The 21,598-nt window shown below is 55.3% G+C and overlaps 1 protein-coding gene across 2 annotated transcripts in view; it reads left to right on the top strand.

The window, feature by feature from the left end:
* CFAP99 (cilia and flagella associated protein 99) overlaps positions 1-21,598 on the top strand; it is a 43,378-nt gene that overhangs the window by 18,098 nt on the left and 3,682 nt on the right. For both annotated transcript variants that reach the window (XM_082390935.1, XM_082390936.1), the window contains 8 exons: positions 2,628-2,740; positions 4,330-4,507; positions 7,504-7,584; positions 7,736-7,810; positions 8,690-8,761; positions 8,987-9,078; positions 9,698-9,902; positions 21,399-21,540. In XM_082390935.1, the coding sequence (XP_082247061.1) occupies positions 2,628-2,740; positions 4,330-4,507; positions 7,504-7,584; positions 7,736-7,810; positions 8,690-8,761; positions 8,987-9,078; positions 9,698-9,902; positions 21,399-21,540 (958 nt within the window). The remainder of the gene's footprint in view (positions 1-2,627; positions 2,741-4,329; positions 4,508-7,503; positions 7,585-7,735; positions 7,811-8,689; positions 8,762-8,986; positions 9,079-9,697; positions 9,903-21,398; positions 21,541-21,598) is intronic.

Raw genomic sequence — 21,598 nt, 5'->3', positions numbered from 1 at the left:
CCACAGGCCCCAGAGATCTGCACCCTCCCCCAGCAGGTAACTTGAGGCAGCATGTTTTTTTGTTTGTTTGTTTGTTTTTTTAAACCAGATTTTATATTTTATTCAAATCACATTTATTTTAAATTTATTTATTTATTTATTTATGGCTGTGTTGGGTCTTCGTTTCTGTGCGAGGGCTTTCTCCAGTTGCGGCAAGCGGGGGCCACTCCTCACCGCGGTGCGCGGGCCTCTCACTATCGCGGCCTCTCTTGTTGCGGAGCACAAGCTCCAGACGCACAGGCTCAGCAATTGTGGCTCACGGGCCTAGCTGCTCCGCGGCATGTGGGATCCTCCCAGACCAGGGCTCGAACCCGTGTCCCCTGCATTGGCAGGCAGATTCCCAACCACTGCGCCACCAGGGAAGCCCAGCATGTTATTTTTAATGACTGTTTTCCTATTTACGTATAAACATAAGCAATTCACAGTGGGTAAATATTTGCATAGTTATCTTAAGCAAGGGCTTCATTTTTTTTTTTTATAAATTTATTTATTTATTTTTGGCTGCCTTGGGTCTTCTTTGCTGCACGCGGGCTTTCTCTGGTTGCGGCGAGCAGGGGCTACTCTTCGTTGCGGTGCGCGGGCTTCTCATTGCGGTGGCTTCTCTTGTTGCGGAGCACGGGCTCTAGGCGTGCGGGCTTCAGTAGTTGTGGCACTTGGGCTCAGTAGTTGTGGCACGTGGGCTCTAGAGCGCAGTCTCAGTAGTTGTGGTGCACAGGCTTAGCTGCTCCGTGGAATGTGGAATCTTCCCGGACCAGGGCTCGAACCCGTGTTCCCTGCATTGGCAGGCGGATTCTTAACCACTGCACCACCAGGGAAGTCCCAAGGGCTTTATTTTTATGACAGCATTTTCTGAGAGATCTTTGGAGACTGCCCAGGGCCAGCTTCCCGGCTGGCTGGAGCGCCTGCGCTTGGTTCACGCTGTGCTGTCAGAGTCTTGAAATTCTTAGTAATTGTTGAGCAAGGGGCCCACGTGTCAATTTGCAGTGGTGGACCAGCCCCACCCCGCCTTGGCCTGCAGGGCCTGCAGAGCCCATGGAGAGCGGCTCTCGGCCAGCGCAGCGCCTCCAGTGCAGGTTCCTGGGCATTTATCTCCCTGGAGAGTTTCTGGGAGAAGATTCATGGAAACGGCCCGTTCACGCTCCCAAAGGAGCTGGGAGCTGCAGGAGGGGGTGCGGCACCCATCAGGGCCCTCCTCCCTCGGCCCACACCTCACGCCCCAATCCCCACAAAGCCAGTCCCATTAGGGTCCGCCCGCCTCGGGTTCGAAGGCAGGGAGCAAGCTGTTGGGGACAGGACGGCTGCCCAGGGGACCCCCCAGACCACACCCGGGTGCTGCCACCACTGTGGTCAGATGAGCTGGTGCTTGGGCAGCCTTGGCCGTGGTCTCCTTGGGAGACAGTGCTGGATGTGGGCATTCGAGGGAGACTGGCCCTGGGACGGCACCTGGAGGGGCGCTGGCCGTCCTGCTCCCTCCAAGGACGCTCACGCTCACATGCTGGAATCCTCTGGACGGCCAGGGAACCCACCTGGCAGCCCACCCCCGTTCCAGCCCGTTCCCTGGGGGCGCTGCCTCCACCGCACCCCCGGAGAGAAGGAGGCCCCCTTTAGGAGGGCCCTAGCCCCAGGGCGGGGGGCAGTATGTCCCCAAGTGGGGGTCAACAGACCAGCTGCACTGCGTGGGAGGAGGGGGCTTGGGGATGGAGGGGTTGGCTGGGATGGGGAGTGCAGAGACCCCAGGGCCCAACTACAGGGGGGCTGGGAGCGGGGAGTGCAGAGACCCCAGGGCCCAACTACAGGGGGGCTGGGAGCGGGGAGTGCAGAGACCCCAGGGCCCAACTACAGGGGGGCTGGGAGCGGGGAGTGCAGAGACCCCAGGGCCCAGCTACAGGGGGCTGACTGCCTCCTTCTGACAGGAAGTGGGAGCAGGGCTGAAAGAGTGGGTGGGAGAGAGGCGGGGGGACTGAGCGGGGTAGGGCGGGGAAGCTGAGGAGAGGCCCCTGGGGTGGGATGGGGTGAGCAGGGGCCAGGCTGCCAAGTGGGAAGCTGTGGAAGGCTCTAGAAGGACACCTGGCTGCTGCCCCGTGAAGAAGGGCGGGGAGGCCTGAGGGGAGGTGGGAGGTGAGCACGTGGCTGTGGGGCAGCGGCCCCCCTGGGGAGGCAGCCGTGGGGACCAGAGACCCTGCCCTAGCCCACCGCTACCCCCTGGCTCAGCCGCTCGAGTTCACCACGGCTGCAGGGGCGCCTGCTCAGCCCACCGGGCCCCACGTGCGGCCTTTACTGCCCCAGCAGCCGCTCAACCAGAGAGGGGCGGACAGGCTTCTCCAGCCCGCCGGGAGTCGGCCCAGGTCCACAGAGGGTGCGAGGGGTTGGAGCCCAGGGGCCCACGGCAGGCAGGGACCCACTGGCTCAGGCGGAGCCCCAGCGAGTGAGGGGCAGCTCCCCCAGCCCAGCAGGAGGGGGCGAGCGGGGTGGGGCCCCCTGCCTGCTGTGGGCCGAGGTCCCCTCGTGGGGCGATGGCCACACCTGTCCCCTCGGCCCTGACTCTCCCTATGGAGGCACCTGGGGCCCACGGCTCCCTCTTCCCTCAGTTCCTTGGGTTCCTCTTCAACCCCTTGAACCTGGGCTCATGGATCAAGGATGAGTGGAGCCTCATCTACGAGACCACCCACGTGAAGGAGCACTGGATCGACCCCCTGATGAGGTGGGCAGCGCAGGGCCGCGACCCGGTGCAGGGGGGGTGGGGCGCCCACGCGGGCAGCCAGCCAATGGCCAGCAGGGCCTGACGCCCAGAGTGGCTTTAGGACCAGCTGGATCGGGGAGCGGGGAGCTGGCCCCTTCTGCTCTGGAGCCCACTGGCTGAGCAGGGCGCTGTGCCGGTGCCACCTTGCTGCAGGGACCCTGCAGGGACCCTGCTGGTTCGGCCCTGGTCCAGGAACGCAGGGGCGGACGTGGGGCGGGGAGCTGAGGCAGCAACAGCCCCCGGTGGGCTCAGGCCCACATCTCTTCCCCAGCTGCCCCCAGAGTGCCACTCCTGGGCCTGGCACCCCAGAGCTGCCCTCTGCCTTGCCCTGCCTCTCCCTTGACAGGCTCCGGCCCATGCTGGTTTTGCTGGTACAGGCCAGGACCCCCAGGCAGAGGGCCAGCTCAGTGGTCTCTGGGGAGAGGCCTGCTAGGGCCAGGGTGCAGCTGCCCCCTCCAGTTGTTTCCCTTCTGACGGGGCTGGGGGAGCCACCTTATCTTGCTGGGGACAGGTAGACAGAGGGCTCTGGCACAAGCAGACCCCTGAGGTGCCAGCTACGTGTGGGAGGCCGGGGGCCCCGGGAAGGTGGAAGCCCCTCGTGCGGGAGAGGAGGCCCTGGCCCTGGGCAGCGGGGTGTCCCCCAAAGCTACTCCTTCACCAGGGGGACGTCCTTGTCCCCGCCAGGCTGGACTCGCTGCCTGTCCGCAGGGCGGCCACCAGTCACCTGGGCCTGCGGGGCCCTGCGTCCCTGTCCACCATCCCATTGCAGCCTTCCCCGCCCGCTCTGTGACCAGCCCTATCAAGGACCTGTCCCTTCCCCCACTGCCCCTCCTGAGACCCCACTCCCTGTTGGCCCTCAGACATGCCCTTCCTCCCCCTGGTGACCTTGGTCCTCAGGCTGGGGCGGGAGCAGTTCAAACCAAGCTGTCTCCCCAGGGGAGCCCTGCAGGAGGGGACACCACCCAGGTGGGCAATGGTGGGCTGTGCCCACCCAGGGGATGGAGGCACGGAGGGAGCCCAGACTTTGGGGCAGCCCAGTAGGGCCCTTCCCAAACCCCTGCTCCGGGGTCCCCCCACCTCGAGACTCTGAGACTCTCCCCTGCCCCGTCCCCCTCCCGAAGCCCCGCGCCCCCTGCCGCTGGCACAGCTCCAGGGACCTTCCTTTTGAATCACCAGCCTGCTCCCTGCTCCTGGCTTCCTCCCCCTGGCTTCCTCCCCCTGTGCCACCTGCTGGGGACCAGATTAGCTCCACTTCCCAGCCGCCTCTGGTCCTCAGAGCCCCCGGATTCCTGCAGCGGGGACCTGCCCTGTCCCCATCCTCCCGGCCCCCCCACCAAGGACGAGGATGCCGCTGGGCCTCAGTCTCCTCCGTGCTAGGGGAGCGCTGGGAGCCGGCACCCGCAAGTGAAGAGCAGCTGTTGGTCCCACCGCTACCCACCCCCCCAGGCAGACCCAAGCTCCTGGGGGTCCTTCAGGTCCCGAGGGGCTGTCCCCTTGTTGGCGTGCTTAGGAGGTCACCCTAAGTGGCTGCTCCCACCTTTGCCTTCAAGGTGGCAGCCGGAGGTCCAGGAGCTGATCAACCAGCTGCAGGGGGCGTTGACCAATCAGCCCCCTCTTCCAAAGACCAAGGCCAAGGTCACAGAGCCCAAGGAGTTCAACCTGACTGCCCCCAGGCCCCGCGCCATCCCAGTGCCTGAGCCAGTCCCCGTGGTGGCCAAGACCAGACCAGTAAGTGTGGCTGATCGCAGTGGGCTTAGGGTGTCCAGGCAGGGAGAGTGGATCGTGTGGGCCAGTGGGGCTGGGCTGTTCCAGGGCTGAGGTGCCTGGACCAGAGCAGGAGCCTTTGATCACCCTCCCCAGCCCCATCTCACCCCACAGAGAGGGAAACCCAGCTGACCCAGAGCCTGCCCAGTGGAGTGGGTTCCCGCGCTCCACCTCCTGAGGTCTGGTCAGTAGGCGTGGAGTGGAGCTGTTGGCTGCGGGGCGCAGGCCTGTCTGCACTTGGCACTCGGAGCCCACTTTTAACCCTGTGGCAGTGTACCGCTCCCTCCCCGCTGTGTTTGTGCATGTGTAGGTCGCGGTCTCCACTTCTCGGGCTGCGGGGGTGACCCTATCTTGCAGGCTTGTCCGCGCCTCAGGGCCTCTGCCTGTCTATCCCATCTGCCTAGGGCCTCTTCCTCTACCTCTCCCTCCCCTGCCTTGCTGACTTCTGTCGGTCAGGATGCTTTGTATTACAAGTAACAGAAAAAAGCAGCTCAGTCTGGCTTAGACAATAGAGAGCCAGCTGGCTCTCATGGCTGAAGTAGGATAGGCTTCAGGCATAGTTTGATCAGGGTTCTAGAGCTGCTTCTCTGTGACTCTCTTGTCCTAGTCCCCTCCAAGGGTCAACTTTATCTTTGGGCTAACTTCCCTCATTGTAGCAAAACATCCAGGCCTCACACCCACACTGCATCATCCAGGGCATGAGAGGACATGTAGGGCCCAGAATTCTGTGAAAGTATGATGAGACCAACTTAGGTTGCATGTCTACCCTTGAACTGATCACCATGACTGGGAGTGTAACGTTCTGACCGGTCATGGGCTCTACGCTGAGCATCTGGGATGGACTCAGCTTCCCAGAACCAATCTGGTTCCCCAGAAGAACTAAGCACTATATGGAGGGTAAGGGGGTAGTGCCGGGAGGTCCCGAGGTCCCAGACCACTCCCACCACCTGCCAGGTCTCGTTACATTCTCTGCCCAGAGAGGCCTTCCATGAACCCCTCGCCTATCAGGTCTCTCTTAATTTCCTTCTCATTGACCCAGATCCTTTTCTTCATGGCATCAATTAGATTTTAGAGTTGTTTAGTAATTTGTGGGTCATTTATTATTATCTGTCTCTTTTATCAGACCTCATCCATCTTATTTTTCCCATATCCCCAATGCCTAGCACAGTTCTGGCTCAGAGCAGACCCTTGGAAAATATCTGTCGGATGGATGGATGTGTGGATGGGTGGGTAGGTGGGAGAATGCATGAGTGGATGGGTGGACAAATGGATGGATGAGTGGATGATGGATGGATGAAGAGATGGATGTGTAGATGGGTTTATGGGTGGACGGTGGATGGGTGGGTGGTTGGGTGGGTAGGTGGGTGAATGATGGATGGACGGTGGGTAGGTGAGTGAATGGATGATCACATGGATGGACGGATGGGCAGATGGACAGAAGGATGACGGATGGGCCTTGTTGCTGAGCAACCCCACAGTTACCCAATCTGTAGGAGCCTCAGCGTTTCTGACCCCAGCTCCTCTGGTCTAAGCGTGTTTATCTCATGTCACTCTACCACCTGCATCTCTCTCCCTCTCTGCCTGGCCCCTTCCCATCCCCTGCCCTGCTCCTTAGCTGCATGAGCTGTGAGATATTGGTGGACCGTCTCCTTCCCTGGGGTCCACAGATGTCTGTGCTGGAACCATAAGCTTGTTCCCTCCACACTCCCTGCCCTGCTCCATGCCCAGGACCCTCTTCGCCTCCTGGGTTGAGGGCTCTTTCCAGTTCACTCATTCAACAAACGTGTATGGCATGCCCAGTATGTGCCAGGCACTACGCCTTCATGGAGCATGTGTTCCAGTGAAAAAACAGGATGAGTAAAATGTAAGGAGTGCCAGTTGGTGAAAAATGCTGAGGAGAAAATATACTTCAGGGAAAGGGGATAAAGAGTGTTGGAGGGGCTGCATGGAGTTCTGGATGGCACGGCCAGGAAAGCCCTCCCGAGAAGCACCGTGGGGTAAAGAATGAGAAGTGAGCAAATGAGCCATGGGTTTGTCTGGGGGAAGAGCATATCAGACAGAGCAAAGCCTGTGCAAAGGCCCTGGGGCAGCGCCATCCCTCCCCCAAGGGTCAGGGGGCAGCCAGGAAGGGAAGGAGGGGATGGGAGGGGAGGTGTTCAGGGGGCAGAGACACAGGATATGGGCTCACAGGGTCCCTCTGGCTGTGGTGGCAGAGGAGGGAGGTGAGGGGTGGCCTTGAAGCAGGTGGGCAGTTTTTGAGGTGAGCGTGGCTGTGAGAGACCGAGAGGGGTTGAGGAGGGCACCGAGGAGGACCCCAAGGCCTCGATGTGGGCCAGGGATGGACAGCAGTCAGGGTCAGCAAGGCTGGGGGAGGGGAGGGTTTTGGGGCAGAGAGGGTTTCAGGTTTGGACATGGTGAGTTTCCTACGAACATTAGACGTGCAGCAGAGGGGACACGGAGTTAGGAGTCTGGAGTTCAGGGGTTTCCAGGCGGCTCTGCCCCACCCACGCTGTGGACACTGCTCCCCTCCAGGAGCCCCCCTGCTGTCTCAGTGTTACTGCTGCAGCCCCTCCCCTTCACGGGCAGCTCACTTTTCTGGGGTCCGTGACACTCTCAGCCCTACGTGTCCCCCCAGCCGCTCCTCCTCCACCCCCTGCAGGCCAGTTGTCCTCTGCCTGTCCCTCCAGCGTCTGCTGGGCCTGGGCCCTGTGCCTGGCCACCTTCCTTCTTGCTGCTGGCGTGACGTCCCCCCCTCTCCTCCGCGGGTGACCACCAGCACCCAGCTGGTCCCAGTCAGAGCTCAGCGGCTTCCCTTCCAGCCCTGCTCCTCCTGGCGGGGGCACCACCGTCCACCCTCCTGGCCCTGGCACTTTCCTTCACCCACATCTAGCGGGCACTTCTACTCACCCCTCCAAAGTGCCGCGGCTCACCACGGGCCCTTCCTTCCACCACGTCACCAGGTCCCCAGGAGCACCTACCGGCCGCCCAAGGAGCAGCGGCTCCTGGAGATGACCAAGAGATATAATCGCCGGAAGGCCGAGGTGGGCCCCCTGTACACAGAGACCCCGGTGTGGGCGTCAGGGGCGAAAGGCAGCTGCGGAGGGCAGGGAGGAGCGGGGAGCTGGCCCGTGCCTTTGCAGCCCGGGACACCCGTGGTGGCCGGCGGGCTGGAGCGGCTGTCTCTGCGCGCAGGAGCTGCTGCTACGGGCCAGCGTTGAGGAGATGCGGTGCGCGGGGCCCAGGTCCCGCGGGGAGCCCCCAGTGGAGGTAACGCCAGCACACCCACAGCCTGGCCGGTCTTCCCGGCGGCCTCCCCTCACGTCGTAGACACGTCCCTCCCTGTGCCACGGCAGCGGCCACACTTGGAGGGCCACGGAGGGGCGGGGCCCCGCACCGCCAGGCTGAGCGCGGCCCGAGTGGGCAGGTGCATCAGCTCCTTCCCTGGGTGTCTCCAGATTTTCCATACTGAGCGCTTGGTATTTCTGTAAGGAAAACCCCAGGGTGTGTTTGTCAATAAAGAAAGTCAGGGAGCAGGACAGGGAGGGCCCATTCTGGGTGGATGCTGAGTGGCGCTCGCTCAGGAGGAGCTGGCCCGGCCCCCCCGCCCTGGACCCGCCTGGGCGGCCGAGGTGAGCCCCCCAAGCAGTTGGGGCAGCCCAGGAGAGTGGGCACCCCACAGAGTAGCAGCAGGCCCCGCGGTGTGAGGGCTGAGGTCCTGCGGTGGGGAGCTCTACCCGCTGCTCGCCCACCGTGGGTGTGGTGCCCACCCTGAGGGTGTGTGCAGAGCAGCGGCGGGTGGGCAGGGAGCAGCCCAGGAAAGGTCCTGGGGGCCGGCCCCGGGGGCAGTGGAGGAGAAGGCCCCCGAGCCCAGAGGCTCCAGCCCCCCGACTAGGAGCTGCGGTCCCCGGCCCGGCAGGCTCTGCACCTTCCCTGCCCCTGCCTGGGTGGCTGGACGGCCTTGGAGGGCAGAGGTGCTGCGGGGGACCCAGTGCAGGGGGTGGGCTGGGCTGGAACGCGTGGATGGGCAGCTGGAGTTAGGACAGAGGGAAGTGGGCCAGGCCTCCCAGGGGTGCAGGGCCCCCCGCTCAGCCGGGGTGTGTTTGGGGGCACCTTGTGGGCACAGGTGCCAGGCCCTGACCCCCATAGGACTCCAAGAAGAAGCTGCGGCTCCGATTTCCACCTCGAATCGTCAAGGCTCCGAAACTGACCTTCTACAGGGTGAGCGGTGCTCCTGACCGTCGTCAGGGTGGGCTCGGGGCAATGGCTCCAGGTCCCTCCCCCTGGGGACCCACCTCCGGGCCTGTTCCCCAGAGGACAGCCCCGCCCTTGAGGCAGAAGGAAGCGCCGGGGAGGGGGCAGGTGTGGAGGGCAGGAGGGCAGAGGGGCACTTGCTGCTCCGCGGCTCCCCTCCCCCATCACAGCCGGCCCTACTCTCTCCTGCAGCCCAACGACGCCTCCCCGGTCAAGCTGAACACTGCTGCCATCCTGCGAGAAGGGGCCTTATACCAGCGGCAGGTGGAGAGAGAGCTGCAGAGGTGGGTGGCAGCTCCTTGGCCTCCCCTCCCCTCCGGGAGCTCAAGAGGGGGCGGCGCCTGGCCGCTGTAGTCCTGCAGAGGCGGGTTTGGGGCGGGGGGTGGGACCCAAGCAGGCCAGTGTCAGGGTCACAGCTGCACCCTAGGGAGATAATCTGCACTCAGTGAGGGAGATGGACTGGGTAGGAGGAGGCTGAGCAGAAGCCTGGCCCACCCCGAAGCTCCCTGAGGGGTCACCTCCTCCTGGGAGCCCTTTCTGGTGCTCCCTCCCCCACCACCAGGGCTGCAGACCCCTGCACTTACCCCAAGAGTTGGGCTGTGGGTGGGAGCTTGGGTGGCTGACCAGATGGATGAGAGGATGGACAGACACACAGGTGGGCAGGGGTGGCGGATGGACAGACGGGTGGGCCACAAACGAGTGGATGGGGGTGGAGATGTGGCTGGAGGGTGGACGCACAGGACCGGGATGGGTGGACAGGGCGTGGAGCGGGTGACTGGTGCTGGTAGAGGGCGGCCCACGCCTGTGAAGGCCACTGCCCCCAGGGGAACTGTGGCCTCCTGGTGGCCCATGCAGCCCCACCACAGGAGACCCCCAGCCCCGCCTCTTGCCTTCTCTCCCCAGGGTGGATAAGCTCGTGGACGGGGCCGGGGACCTCTCCGAGTTCCTCAGGTGGCAGAGGAAGATGCAGGCAAAGGACCGGGAGGAGCAGCTGGCCACAGGCGAGTGCCGGAGGCTGCAGGGGAAGCTCAGCCACGAGGAGGCCGTCCTGGCGCGGCAGCAGGTGGTGCAGGAGAAGAAGCAGAAGGCCGACCAGAAGAAGGAGGAGGTGACGGGCAGGCCGGGGCGGCTGGGGCCTGGGCTGGCGGCGGGCCTGGCTGTGCCTGTGGTTGCCGCCCCCAGGCATCTCCTCCTAAAACCCACGGAGTGGAGGTGCTTCCTCCGGCCCCACCTCACCAGGCGGGGCTTCTGGAAGCATCTGGGGTCAGCTGGCCTGCGTGGACTGTCTGGCCAGCACTTCTGATCCAGACCGCCCCCCGCCCCCACTAGCACGGTCAGTTGGTCCGCACATCCACGTGTGAGGGAGGACCTGAGGTCTGGCAGAAACTTCCGGAAGGCCAGCATGATTGCATAAGATGCGAGAGGGTCTGTGGACACCCACGTTTCCACTCTGGATGCTCTGGACGTCAGTCCTGCTTTTCCTCCTCCTAGGACGGACGTCCTGGCCGGGGCCTTCCTGCCCGTGTCCCTTCCAGCGGGCCTGGCGGTGGCCCGGATGAGGCAGGAGGCTGCAGGGCCCAGAGGCCCAGCCGTGGCCCCCTCTCCTTAGACTTGTGCCACTGAGGGCCGCCAGTCGGCAGATGTGCCCCAGGTTCACGCAAATTACTTCTCCCGGCGGACGCGTCTGTATCTGCTCTTCGTGTTAGGGTTGGTTTTCCTTCCTTTTTAGCTCACTTCTTAAAAATACAAAGTCAAAACAATATGACACATAGCCTCAGAGAAGTCTCACTTCTTGTAAGTCTGTAACTTACAGCCCATTTCCACCTCCACCCCAGGTCCTTATTTTCATGAATTTCTGTCTTTCCTTCCAAGCAAATATACACACTTCTTGTTTCCCCTTTTCTTACATAAAATGTCCCAGCCTGCTTTACCGGCAATGAAAAATGTTGTGCAAGTTTTTCCTCTTTGTGGAGGTGGCTTTTCGAGGTCCGCTGCTAGAGGAGGGACTGCTCCGTCAGAGTAGCAGATGTGGAGGTTCTGTCTTGTTCTTGTGGCTGTTTTTGTTGGGGGTTTTGAGGTCTTATTAGAGATGCCACATCACCTTCCCTGGGCAGGAACTTCAAGGCCCCAGCACCAGGGGAAGGGGCCCGATCCCCCTGACCCACCCACAGAGGTTACTGTACTGAATTCAGGAATTTTTGCCAGTCTCAGAGGTGAGAAATAGTATCTCAGTATAGCTCTGGTTTGCATTGCATCTATGAAATGTCAATTTGAGGATGTTTTCATATAAGAACCACTTCTGTGTCTTTTTCTGTGAACTGTCTGTTCATGTCTTTTGTCATTTTCTTTTTTTTTTCCAGTTTTATTGGGGTATCATAGACAAGTAAAATTTGTATATATTTAAGGTGTATAATATGATATTTTGATATACATATACATCGTGGAACGATCGCCACAATCAAGCTAATTAACTCATAGTTACTTTTTTGTGCATGTGGTGAGAACACTATCTACTGTCTTAGCAAATTTAAAGTGTACAAAACATTATCGTTAACTCTAGTCACCATGCTGTACGTTAGGTCCCTAAAGCTTATTCATCGTCTAACTAAAAGTTTTTACCTTTTGACCAACATCTCCCCATTCCCCTCACCCCCAAGCCCCTGGTAACTACCATTCTACTCTTTGTTACTATGAGTTCAGCGTTTTTAGAGTCCCACAGAAGTGAGATGAGACAGTATTTGTCTTTTTGCGTCTGGCTTATTTCACTCAGCATAATGTCCTCCGGGTTCATATATGTTGCCACAAATGGCAGGATTTCCTTCTTTTTTAAGGCGGAATAATATTCCATTATGTACGTATACCACATTTTCTTGATCCATTCATCTATCGATGGACACTTAGGTTGTTTCCGTATCTTGGCTACCATGAATAATGCTGCAGTGAACATAGGAATGCAGATGTCTCTTCAACATAGTGATTTCATTTCCTTCAGATGTACCTCCAGAAGTGGGATTACTGGGTCATACGGAAGTTCCATTTTTTATGTTTTGAGGAACCTCCATACTGGTTTCCATAGTGGCTGCCCCAATTTACATTCCCGCCGACAGTGCACAGGGTCCCTTTTCTCCATATCTTTGCCAACATTTGCTATCTTTTGACTTTTTATGCTAGCCATCCTAACAGGTATGAGATGATATCTCATTGTCACTTTGATTTGCATTTCCCTGATGATTAGTGATGTGAAGCATCTTTTCGTATACCTGTTGTCCGTTTGTATGTCTTCTTTGGAAAAATGTTTGTTCATGTCCTTTGCCCATTTTTTTTTTTTTCTTTGCCCATTTTTAAAATCAGGTTACTTTATTTTGCTATTGAGTTGTGTGAGTACCTTATATATTTCGGACATTAACCCGTTATTGGATATATGATTTACAAATATTTTCTCCCATTCCATAGGTTGCCTTTTTATTTTGTTGATTGTTTCCTTTGCTATGCGGAAACTTTTTCATTTGTGTAGTCCCACTTGTGTATTTTTGCTTTTGTTGCTTGTGCTTTTGGTATCAAATCAAAAGTAAATAAATAATCGCCAAGACCAAGGCCAAGCAGCTCTTCCCCTATGTTTTCTTCTAGGAGTCTTATGGTCTCGGGTCTTACATTTAAGCCTTTGATCCATTTGAGTTGATTCTTGTGCGTGGTGTAAGATAGGGGCTCAGTTTCATTCTTTTGGGTCTGTATATCTGGCTCTTCCAACAACATTTATTGAAGAGACTATCCTTTCCCCATTGAGTTTTCTTGGTGCCTTGGTCAAAGATTAGTTGACCATGTCCATCTTCTGTTGAGCTGTTAACCTTCATTTCCTTGACTTTATTATAGAGTTCTTTATATATTAGGGAAAGTAACCCTTTAACTATAGTATGTTGTTACAGATATTTTGTTCCAAGTACTCATTTGGCTGTGCGTAAATGATGTATTTTTGCCATGTAAATGTAATTTTATGTCATCAAACTTATCAATCTTTTCTTTCTTTGTATCTGGATTTTGAATAATTAGGAAGGTTTTTCCCATACCCATGTTATAGAAGAATTCACGCATGTTTTCTTCTAGTATTTGTGTGGTTTCATTTTTACATCTGGATCTCTATCTACTTGAAGTTTATTCTTGTACACGGTGTGAGGTCTGGATCCACTTTTTTTTTTTTTTTTTGGATCCACTTTTATCGTTTTCAGATGGCCATCCAGCCGAGTCTTCCAATCCATGAATGCGCTATGTCTCTCCATTTATTTAAATCTTTTATTTCCTTCATCTGGTTATTTAGGTTTCTGTATGCAAGTCCTATACAAGTTTTGTTAGATTTGCACCTAAGTATTTCTTTTATTATTTTCGAGTGGTTGTAAATGGTGCTGTATTTTTAATTTTGGTGGCCATGTGTTCAATCCTAGTATGTAAAAATGCAATTGGTTTTGTGTGTTGTTCTTGTGTCCTGTGACCTTGCTGAACTCCCTTATTAGTTTTCTAGGACAAACAAGGAATTTTGTTGTAGATTCCTTGGGGTTTTCTCCGTAGGCAATCATGTCATCTGTAAATAAGAACAGTTTTATCTCTTCCTTTCTAATCTGCCTATTTATTTCCTCTTCTGCCTATTGCACTGGCTAGAATATTTGTGCCTAGTTCACCATCTTGGCGGAAATCAGCCTTTCACCATTAAGTGTAATGTTAGATGTAGGTTTTTCTGTAGATGTGCTCTTTATGAAGTTGATGAAGTTCCCCCCATTCCTATTATTCTGAAAGCTTTTATCAGGAAATTCTGCCAAATGCTTCTCTGTATCAACTGATACGGTCATGTGATTTTTCTTCTTTAGCCTGTTAATATGGTGGATTACACTGACTGAATTTCACATACTGAATCAGCTTTGCATCCCTAGAATAAACCCCACTTGATTATGGTGTATAATTCTTTTTATTGATGTTGAATTCTATTTGCTACTATTTTGATTTTGTTAAAGTTGTTCTTGCATATAGTTTCATAAGGGGTGTTAGTCTGTAGTTTTCTTTTTTGTAATGTCTTTTGTCTGGTTTTGGTATCAGGTAATCCTAGCTTCATAAAATGAATTTGGAAACATTTCCTCCTCTTATTTTCTAGGAAAGATTGTGTAGAATTGGTATTAATTCTTTGAACGTTTGGTAGGATTCTCTAGTGAAATCATCTAGGCTTAGAGGTTTCTTTTTTGACTTTTCTAAATTAGAAATTCAACTTCCTTACAAGTTACGGGGCTATTCAAATTATCTGTTTCATATTGGGTAAGTTGTAGTAGTTTGTGTTTTTTGAGGAACTGGTCCATTTCACTAAGTTTCCAAATTCATGTATGTAGAGTTGTTTGTAATATTCTATTACCATCCTTTTTTATTTTTTAATTTTTTTAAATTAATTAATTTATTTTTTATTTATTTTTATCTGCGTTGGGTCTTCGTTGCTGCGCATGGGCTTTCTCTAGTTGTGGTGAGCAAGGGCTACTCTTCGTTGCGGTGCACGGGCTTCTCATTGCAGTGGCTTCTCTTGTTGCGGAGCACGGGCTGTAGGCGCGCCGGCTTCAGTAGTTGTGGCTCGCGGGCTTAGTTGCAACACGGCATGTGGGCTCTTCCCAGACCAGGGCTCGAACCTGTGTCCCCTGCATTGGCAGGCGGATTCTTAACCACTGTGCCACCAGGGAAGCCCTACCATCCTTTTTTATGTCTGTAGGGTCTAAAGTGTTTCATTCTTGAATATTGGTGATTTATGTTTTTTCATTTTTTTCTATTAGAATTGCTAGAGATTTGTCAATTTCATTGATCTTTTCAAAAAACCAGCTTCTTGTTTCATTGATTTTTCTCTATTGTTTTTCAATGTTATTGATTTCTGCTCTTTATTATTTCCTTCCTTCTGCTTGCTTTGAGTTTATTTTGTTCTTCTTTTTCTAGGTTCTTGAGATGGGATTTAGATTACTGACATGAGACTTTTCTGCTTTTCTATTGTAAGCACTCAGTTACATTTCCCTTTATTTGTTGCTTTAGCTGTGTCCACAAATTTTGATATGTTGTATTTCATTTTCATGCAGTTCAATGTACTTTTTCATTTCACTTGAGATTTTCTCTTTGACCCATGGATTATTTAGAAGTATGTTGTTTAGTTTCCAAGCATTTGGAGATTTTCCTGTTATCTTTGATCATTGATTTCTAGTTGATTCCATTGTGGTTGTTGAACATACTCTGCTCTATTTATTTTAAATTTGTTGAGATTTCTTCGTAATTGCTTGTTGCATTTTTATGAGGGCTTCTTTAAAAATCATTGTCAAATCTAACATCTGTGATCTCTGTTCTAGCATCTACTGATTGTGTCTTCTTTCAGTTGGAGATCATCCTGGCTTTTGGTATGATGAGTGATTTTCCACTGAAACCTGGACATTCTGGGTATTGTGTTACAGGACTCTGGATCTTATTTAAGCCTTCTGTCTGAGCAGCCTCTCTCTGACGCCGCTCTGGCAGGGGAAGGGGGGCACCGCCACATTACTGCCAGGTGGGCTTAGCAACCCACCATCCCCACGTGGCCTCTGTTGACCCCTGAGAGGGGGCCCCTGAGGATTTGTGGGTAAGGGCTCCAGCTAGACCTCCATCAATACCTCCCTGACTGGGAGTGGGAGGAGTACCTTATAACTGCCCCCCACGTGGCCTCCACTGTCATGTGGCAAGCATGGAGGTGAATGTCTTCACTCTGCACTAAGCCTCCTCTGACACCACCTCAGTGGGGATGGGGAGGGACCCTTGTTCCCGTGGGTGGGGGTGGACACCAGGTTGCCATGAGCTCTCCTCTGACACCACTGACACCTGGGGGCAGGTCCCAGCTCAAGCTCCTCTGTGCCACCTCCCCATGATCTGGGGAGGGCAGAAGTCTTGCGCCCACTCAGCCTTTGCTCAGGTTTTGCCTGTGATGTCTGGTTGGAGCACAGGTTGTGTCGCACAGTTTTCTGTGTCTGTAGGCGGCTCCTTTCCTGGTCCCTTGGCAGGCTTTGGTTGGGCTTTTTTGTCTGCACCTATGGCATTTCTGGGTCCTCCGGCACCCAGCCTGGGACACACGAGGTAAAAGAAGACCCAGGGACACCCCCCCCCCCGCCACTGCGCCATTCTTCAGGTCCCACGGTCCCAGCCAGTCTGCCTTCTTCCCTCCACCTTTCATAGCCTTCTTCTGTGTGTTTAGTAATTTATATTCAGGGGTTTTAGTTGTGCCTAGTGGGAGGAGTAGGGAAAAGCACCCCTACTCCATCTTCCCAGAAGTGGAAGTCCCAGGTGTTGATGCTGCAGAGGCAGGAGGCAGTGGTGGAAAGCAAAGGTGGGCTGTAGTCAAGCAGCCATGCGCTTCCCTTGACCAGAGACCCTGAGAGGATCCCGGAAGAAGCCACCTGGAGTCACCTTCAGAGGTCCACCTGGAGGGGCGAGGACCCCATCAGGGGGGTGGGTGCTGGAGGCCAGGGCTCGGACTAGAAGCTGCGGCCTGACAGGCGGTCTCGCTGGGCGGAGGGACTGTGTTCAGGTGACCCAGCCGAGGTGCAGAAGGAGCAGCTCCGCCAGGGAGGAGAGCCGCGGTGGGGGGAGGGAGGGAGGGCCCCCCTCCCGCAGGCTTTTCCCCGGGGGCCGGAAGGCGTTTGGAGCCCCTACCTTCTACTCCTTGGGGCTCTCTCAGTATTCCTGGAATGGGGCTCTTCTTGCGACAGCAAGGACAGAACAGCCTGCCCCTACGGCCCCTCCCCTCATCGGCCTGTCCTGACGCCAGGTCAGCAGGAGGGGCTCCAGCCCGCACAGGCCGGCACCCCCTCCCATGGCTCGATGGCGGCTTGGTGAGGTCCAGCTCCGTCCCTCCCGACCCCGGGGGTCTCGTGAGCCAGAGGCCTCCCGTCAGAAGCACAGGAGTCGTGGGCCTCCAGGGAACAGCATGGGAGAGGGCACCCTGTGAGGGCTGGCGGCCCAGCCACGACTGGGTGCTCCCCCCAGGCACCCTCGGCCTCGCCTCATCATCAGGGCAGCTCCCCGAGCCCCGAGCCGTGTTCCCCAAAGCCCGGCCGACTCTGGCTGGACCATCCCGCACAGGTCCAGAGGCTTCTCTCCCCGACCTGGAACTTCCAGGTGCACGCATGTAGATGATCAGTGTGTTTTATGAACAAAGTAACCTGAGTAGACGGTACTAAACATTTGAAGACAAAAGGAATCGTATTGTTTTCGTGTACCATTCATGCTGGACTGGTGACTTTTACAGCCTCCGTGTCTTTTTTTTTTTTTTTTTTTTAGTATTAATTTATTTAGCTGCGCCAGGTCTTCCTTGCGGCATGCAGGATCTTTAGTTGCGGTGGTGTGCATGCGGGATCTAGCTCCCAGACCAGGGATTGAACCCGGGCCCCCTGCTTTGGGAGCGCAGAGTCTTAGCCACTGGACCGCCAGGGAAGTCCCCAGCCTCCGTGTCTTAATGGGACTTTGTCTCCACCGGAGGCTCCGTTGCCACAGCCTGGCCCGTGGAGCCCCATCCTCGCCTCCTCTGTGCTCTCAGCGTCCCTCTAGAGCCTGGACGCATGCTTTCTTCTGAGAAGTAGGATGTTTTGGGCCCACCTGAATTTTCTCTTCTTGAGACATAGATTCAGTTATTCCCCCCGAGGCCCTGGCCCTCACCACAGAACCCAGTGTTGATTTCCATAGCTGGGGGCTGGGTGGGGGGAGCTTTCCTGGTGTTTCCGTGGTGACCAGTATTAAGGTGCTCTAGCAACAGGGCTGAAAAGGATATATTTGTAAGGTCATGAGTGTAGCTCTGACACTGTTTCATCAAAAACAATTTGAATATATTTTCTTCACTTAATTTTATCTCCCTTTATTTATTTATTTTTTTGGCTGTGCTGCGTGGCTTGCTGGATCTCAGTTCCTCAACCAGGGATTGAACCCGGGCCCTCAGCAGTGAAAGCGCCGAGTCCTAACCACTGGACCACCAGGGAATTCCCAATTTTATCCCCCTTTTAAAATAATTTGATGAACCATAGAAATAAGTAGCTATATTGGAAAAAAAATGGATAAAGTTCACATAATTCTTGCTTTGTTTTTTTTATTTAATCCGTCATCACAGTGAAGTTAATCCGGAGTAGCAGTACCAATATTAGCACAAAATCCACTGGGTGAATAACATTTCACACTCCGGTTGTCATGGGTGACCATTCTTAGAGTATATTTTACAGAAGTATTCAATGGATTTAGTTTGGAGGCCCTTGGAGCATTTTTCTATTTGGCTTTGTTACATCAGTGCAGTCTGGTGTGTTCTGTGTTCACTTGAATTTAAAGGTGTCCCCGTGCTGGTAGCTGAAAGCCCTTGCTTGGGGCGAGGTCAGCCAGCAGCCCTTGTTTGGGTGGTGTTAGTTGCGGGAGGGGTGGAGAGATGTGCAGAAAACCCAGCTGGGCTTCCAGCGTAGGGCCCAAGGATGCATTAGGCCAGCCTGGCCCCTGAGTGGACTCTGGGCCGGACCACGGGTCCAAGGTTTATGTCAGAGCAGACAGAGCCAAGAGTCAGCCCAGGACTCCAGCCAGCCAGCTGCCCTGTGAGCCGCTCACCACCCTGGTGGCCCCGGCCCTGCTGCAGGCCTCTCCAGGGGACCACACCCCTAGCTCGCCAACACCTCTGCCTGCCCACAGATTCGGCTCTGTCACCTCCTTTCGATCTCTGAGTGCTCCGTCCTCCTCTCCGCCAAATCCTGATGCTGTGCTGACACTGATGCCACGACTGATGGGGACACCGTGCGGGGGTGGCTTGGGAGGTGGCACCGCCGTCCCCACTCACCAGCAAACACACTGGAGCCGGGGAGGGGGTGATTTGCCCGAGGTCACACAGCTGGTCGGGGCGGAGGCAGAGCTAGAATCCTGGGGCCTTCTCCACGGCCTGCGCTGTCTCCTGGGTTCTGCGGGATTCGCTCCGAGCCAGGAGATGTCGCCCCTCTTCCTCACTCCCAGGACCAGGCTGCCAGCTGTCTCTGTGCCTCCCCAACCAGCCGGGGGTCCGGGGACTCGGCTCAGCTCCCTCTCCTCCGAGCCCAGGTGTCTTTCCTTGCACGTAGTTTACTTACTTGGGGTAAGACTCCTCCACGTTTCGGTAGCCTACTTTTTCTCACCTCATATTTCCACACAAGCATTTCTCGAACTTATTACAACGTTTTCGAAAGTACTTTTTAAAATAAACGTTTTACTTTGGGACTTTTTTTAAGCAGTGACAGAAAAGTTGCAACTAGTATGGAGGGTTCCCCTGTTGTCATCCAGCCTCCCCTGCGGGTCACATCTTACGTCAGCACGTGCCGACGGGGTTTCTTGCACTGTCACAACAAAGCACGGAAAACTGGAGGGCTTTAGCTGCCGTTCTGGAGGCCGCAAGTCCGAGATCAAGGTGTTGGGTGGGCCCTGCTTGCTCTAAGCAAGGCTTGCTCTAAGCCTCTTCCGGCTCCTGGTGACCCCAGGAATTCCTTGGTCTGTGGCAGCCTCACCCTATCTCTGTCTCCACCTTCACAAGGCCATCTTCTCCATGTTTCTCTGGGTCTTCTCCTCTTCTTATATTGACACTTGTCATTGGATTTAGGACCCACCCTAAATCCAGGATGGTTTCATCCCAAGATCCTTAACTCATTACTTATTGGATCCTTAACTAGTTGGAAATAAGATCACATTCTGAGGTTCCAGGTGGACATGAATTCTGGGGGGGCACCAACCCACTACACCAGGGTATATTTGTCACAATCAAGAAACCAATATGGGCACGTAACTTAACTAAACTCCACACTCTATTTCGATTTCAGCATTTTTTTTTTCCTACTTATGGTCCTTTTTCTGTCCAAGATCCCATCCAAGGATGTCCCAGACTCGTCTTGGCCATGACATTGTCTCAGGCTTTACTTGTCCTTGGCGCCCTTGGCAGTGGTGAGGCGTGCTGGTCAGGTGTCCTGTAGAACGTCTGTCTGTTGAGATGCTCCGACTGGGTATAGGAGGAAGACCACAGGGGCCACGTGCCTTTTCATCCCATCTCTTCAAGGGTGCCCGCCGTCAGCAGACTTATCACTGAGGATGTTGGACTTGATCACCTGGCTTCTCACTGCGGTCATTCCCCCTTTCCACGTTGCGCTCCTTGGAAGGGGTCTCTAAGCAGGGCCCACACTCAAGGAGGTGGATTCTTCAGCACAGAAGACATGTCTCTTCTCCCTCATTTACTCGCTTATACATCTATATATATCAGTCCACTCATTTGTATCAGTGTGGACTCATGCATATTTATTTTATACTTTGTGTTATAATCCAATACAACGTGATTTATTTTGTTGCCAGCTTTGGCCGCTGGGACCCCTTTCAGGCTGGCTCCTGTGTCCCTTCGACATGCCCCCATACCTCCCACCATCCTTTTGCTTTTTGAGCACTTCCTTACTTCACGGTGCCATAAAATGCTCCAGGCTCATCTTGTATCTTCCCTGCCCCAGCCCTCAAACGGCCATTTCTACAAGAACCGTGGTTCCTTTTCTTAGAACCTGGAATGAACCTGCACAGAAAGGGATGGTCAAAAGCCATTTTTATACGTGCTGGCAAAGTGCTTTACGAAAGGCTTCCTTCCTGCCCAGCGTGCCTGGTACCCACAATGCCACAGATGGACCCTGCACGTACCATGCAGTCGGAGGTGAGCCCCCAGCTGCCCAGACCTCCAGGACTGGGAGCCCAGGGGCTCCCTGGCAGCGCTGGGCAGTGACAGGACGTATACATCCCACCCTGTCCTTTGTAGTATCTTGAAGACTGAAAATAATATTCTGAATTGTTCACAATAGCTCCACGCTGGAAACAACCTGAATGTCTGTCAATGGTAGACTGTATCAAAGAGTTGCTATATATTCCCCGAAACAGGCAGGAGAATAAGCCAACCCCACTCCCGGTGAAAAGGTGGATGAGGAAAGTACCCCCAGATACTGAGCAGAAGAGGGAAGCCGCAGCCAGGACACGGGGCGAGTCCTGTTGTGCGCGGTTCAAAGTGGCAACGCCCCGCCCCGCGGTTTAGAGCTGCGCATTTCTCAGGCTCCTCCAGAAAGAAGAGTGTGGGGTGACCGTCAGGACGTGCCCGGGGGCGCGTGTGATGGGGAGCCTGGGGCTTCCCGGGGGCTGGCGTGTCCTCCGCACAGACCTGGGCAGAATCCGGACAGCCGGCTCCATGTGGCTGCAAAGCAAGCAGTGCCCTCCTCTCTCAAGCGGAGTCAGCAGCGGGTGGGCTTCAGGGCGAACCCAGTGGCTCTGACTTGGTTTCCCCAGGACTCTGTTGGCTGCACTCCTCAGCTTATTGTCAGATCTGGGGGGGTGGCTGCGTAGTTCCGGGCTCACACCCCCAGGACCACAGTGGAGGAAGGGAGGATGTGAGGCGGGACTTCCCCAGCAGGCCCCACCTCCAGACGCTGATGAGCTTAGATCCAGGTTCCAGGGTGATTCAGGGTCAGGGACTGGGTCCGCCGTCCAGACCTCAGGCTGCTCCCGGGGCTAGGGCGGGCCCAGGGTCAAAGGCAGCGGCTCTGACGGTGGCCGGCCGGTTGTCCAGACAGCTGAGCTGATGCAGCAATGTGCCGAGAGGCGCCTCCAAGAGGAAAAGTCCATGAAGGAGCTGGTGGAGCAGGTGATGGAGACGCAGAAGAACGTCAAGGTGGCGCAGACAAAGCTCCTGAAGGGCCGATGGCAGATGGGTACAGTGTGTGTGGGGGGGTGCTCGGTACCCTCCCAGGGGAGCTACCCGTGCCCAGT

The sequence above is a fragment of the Balaenoptera borealis genome (genome assembly GCF_965194805.1).
Source record: "Balaenoptera borealis genome assembly, chromosome: 4".
Lineage (NCBI taxonomy): Eukaryota > Metazoa > Chordata > Mammalia > Artiodactyla > Balaenopteridae > Balaenoptera > Balaenoptera borealis.
Note: the sequence above shows the minus strand (reverse complement) of the source record. Positions and strands in the feature narration are given on the sequence as shown.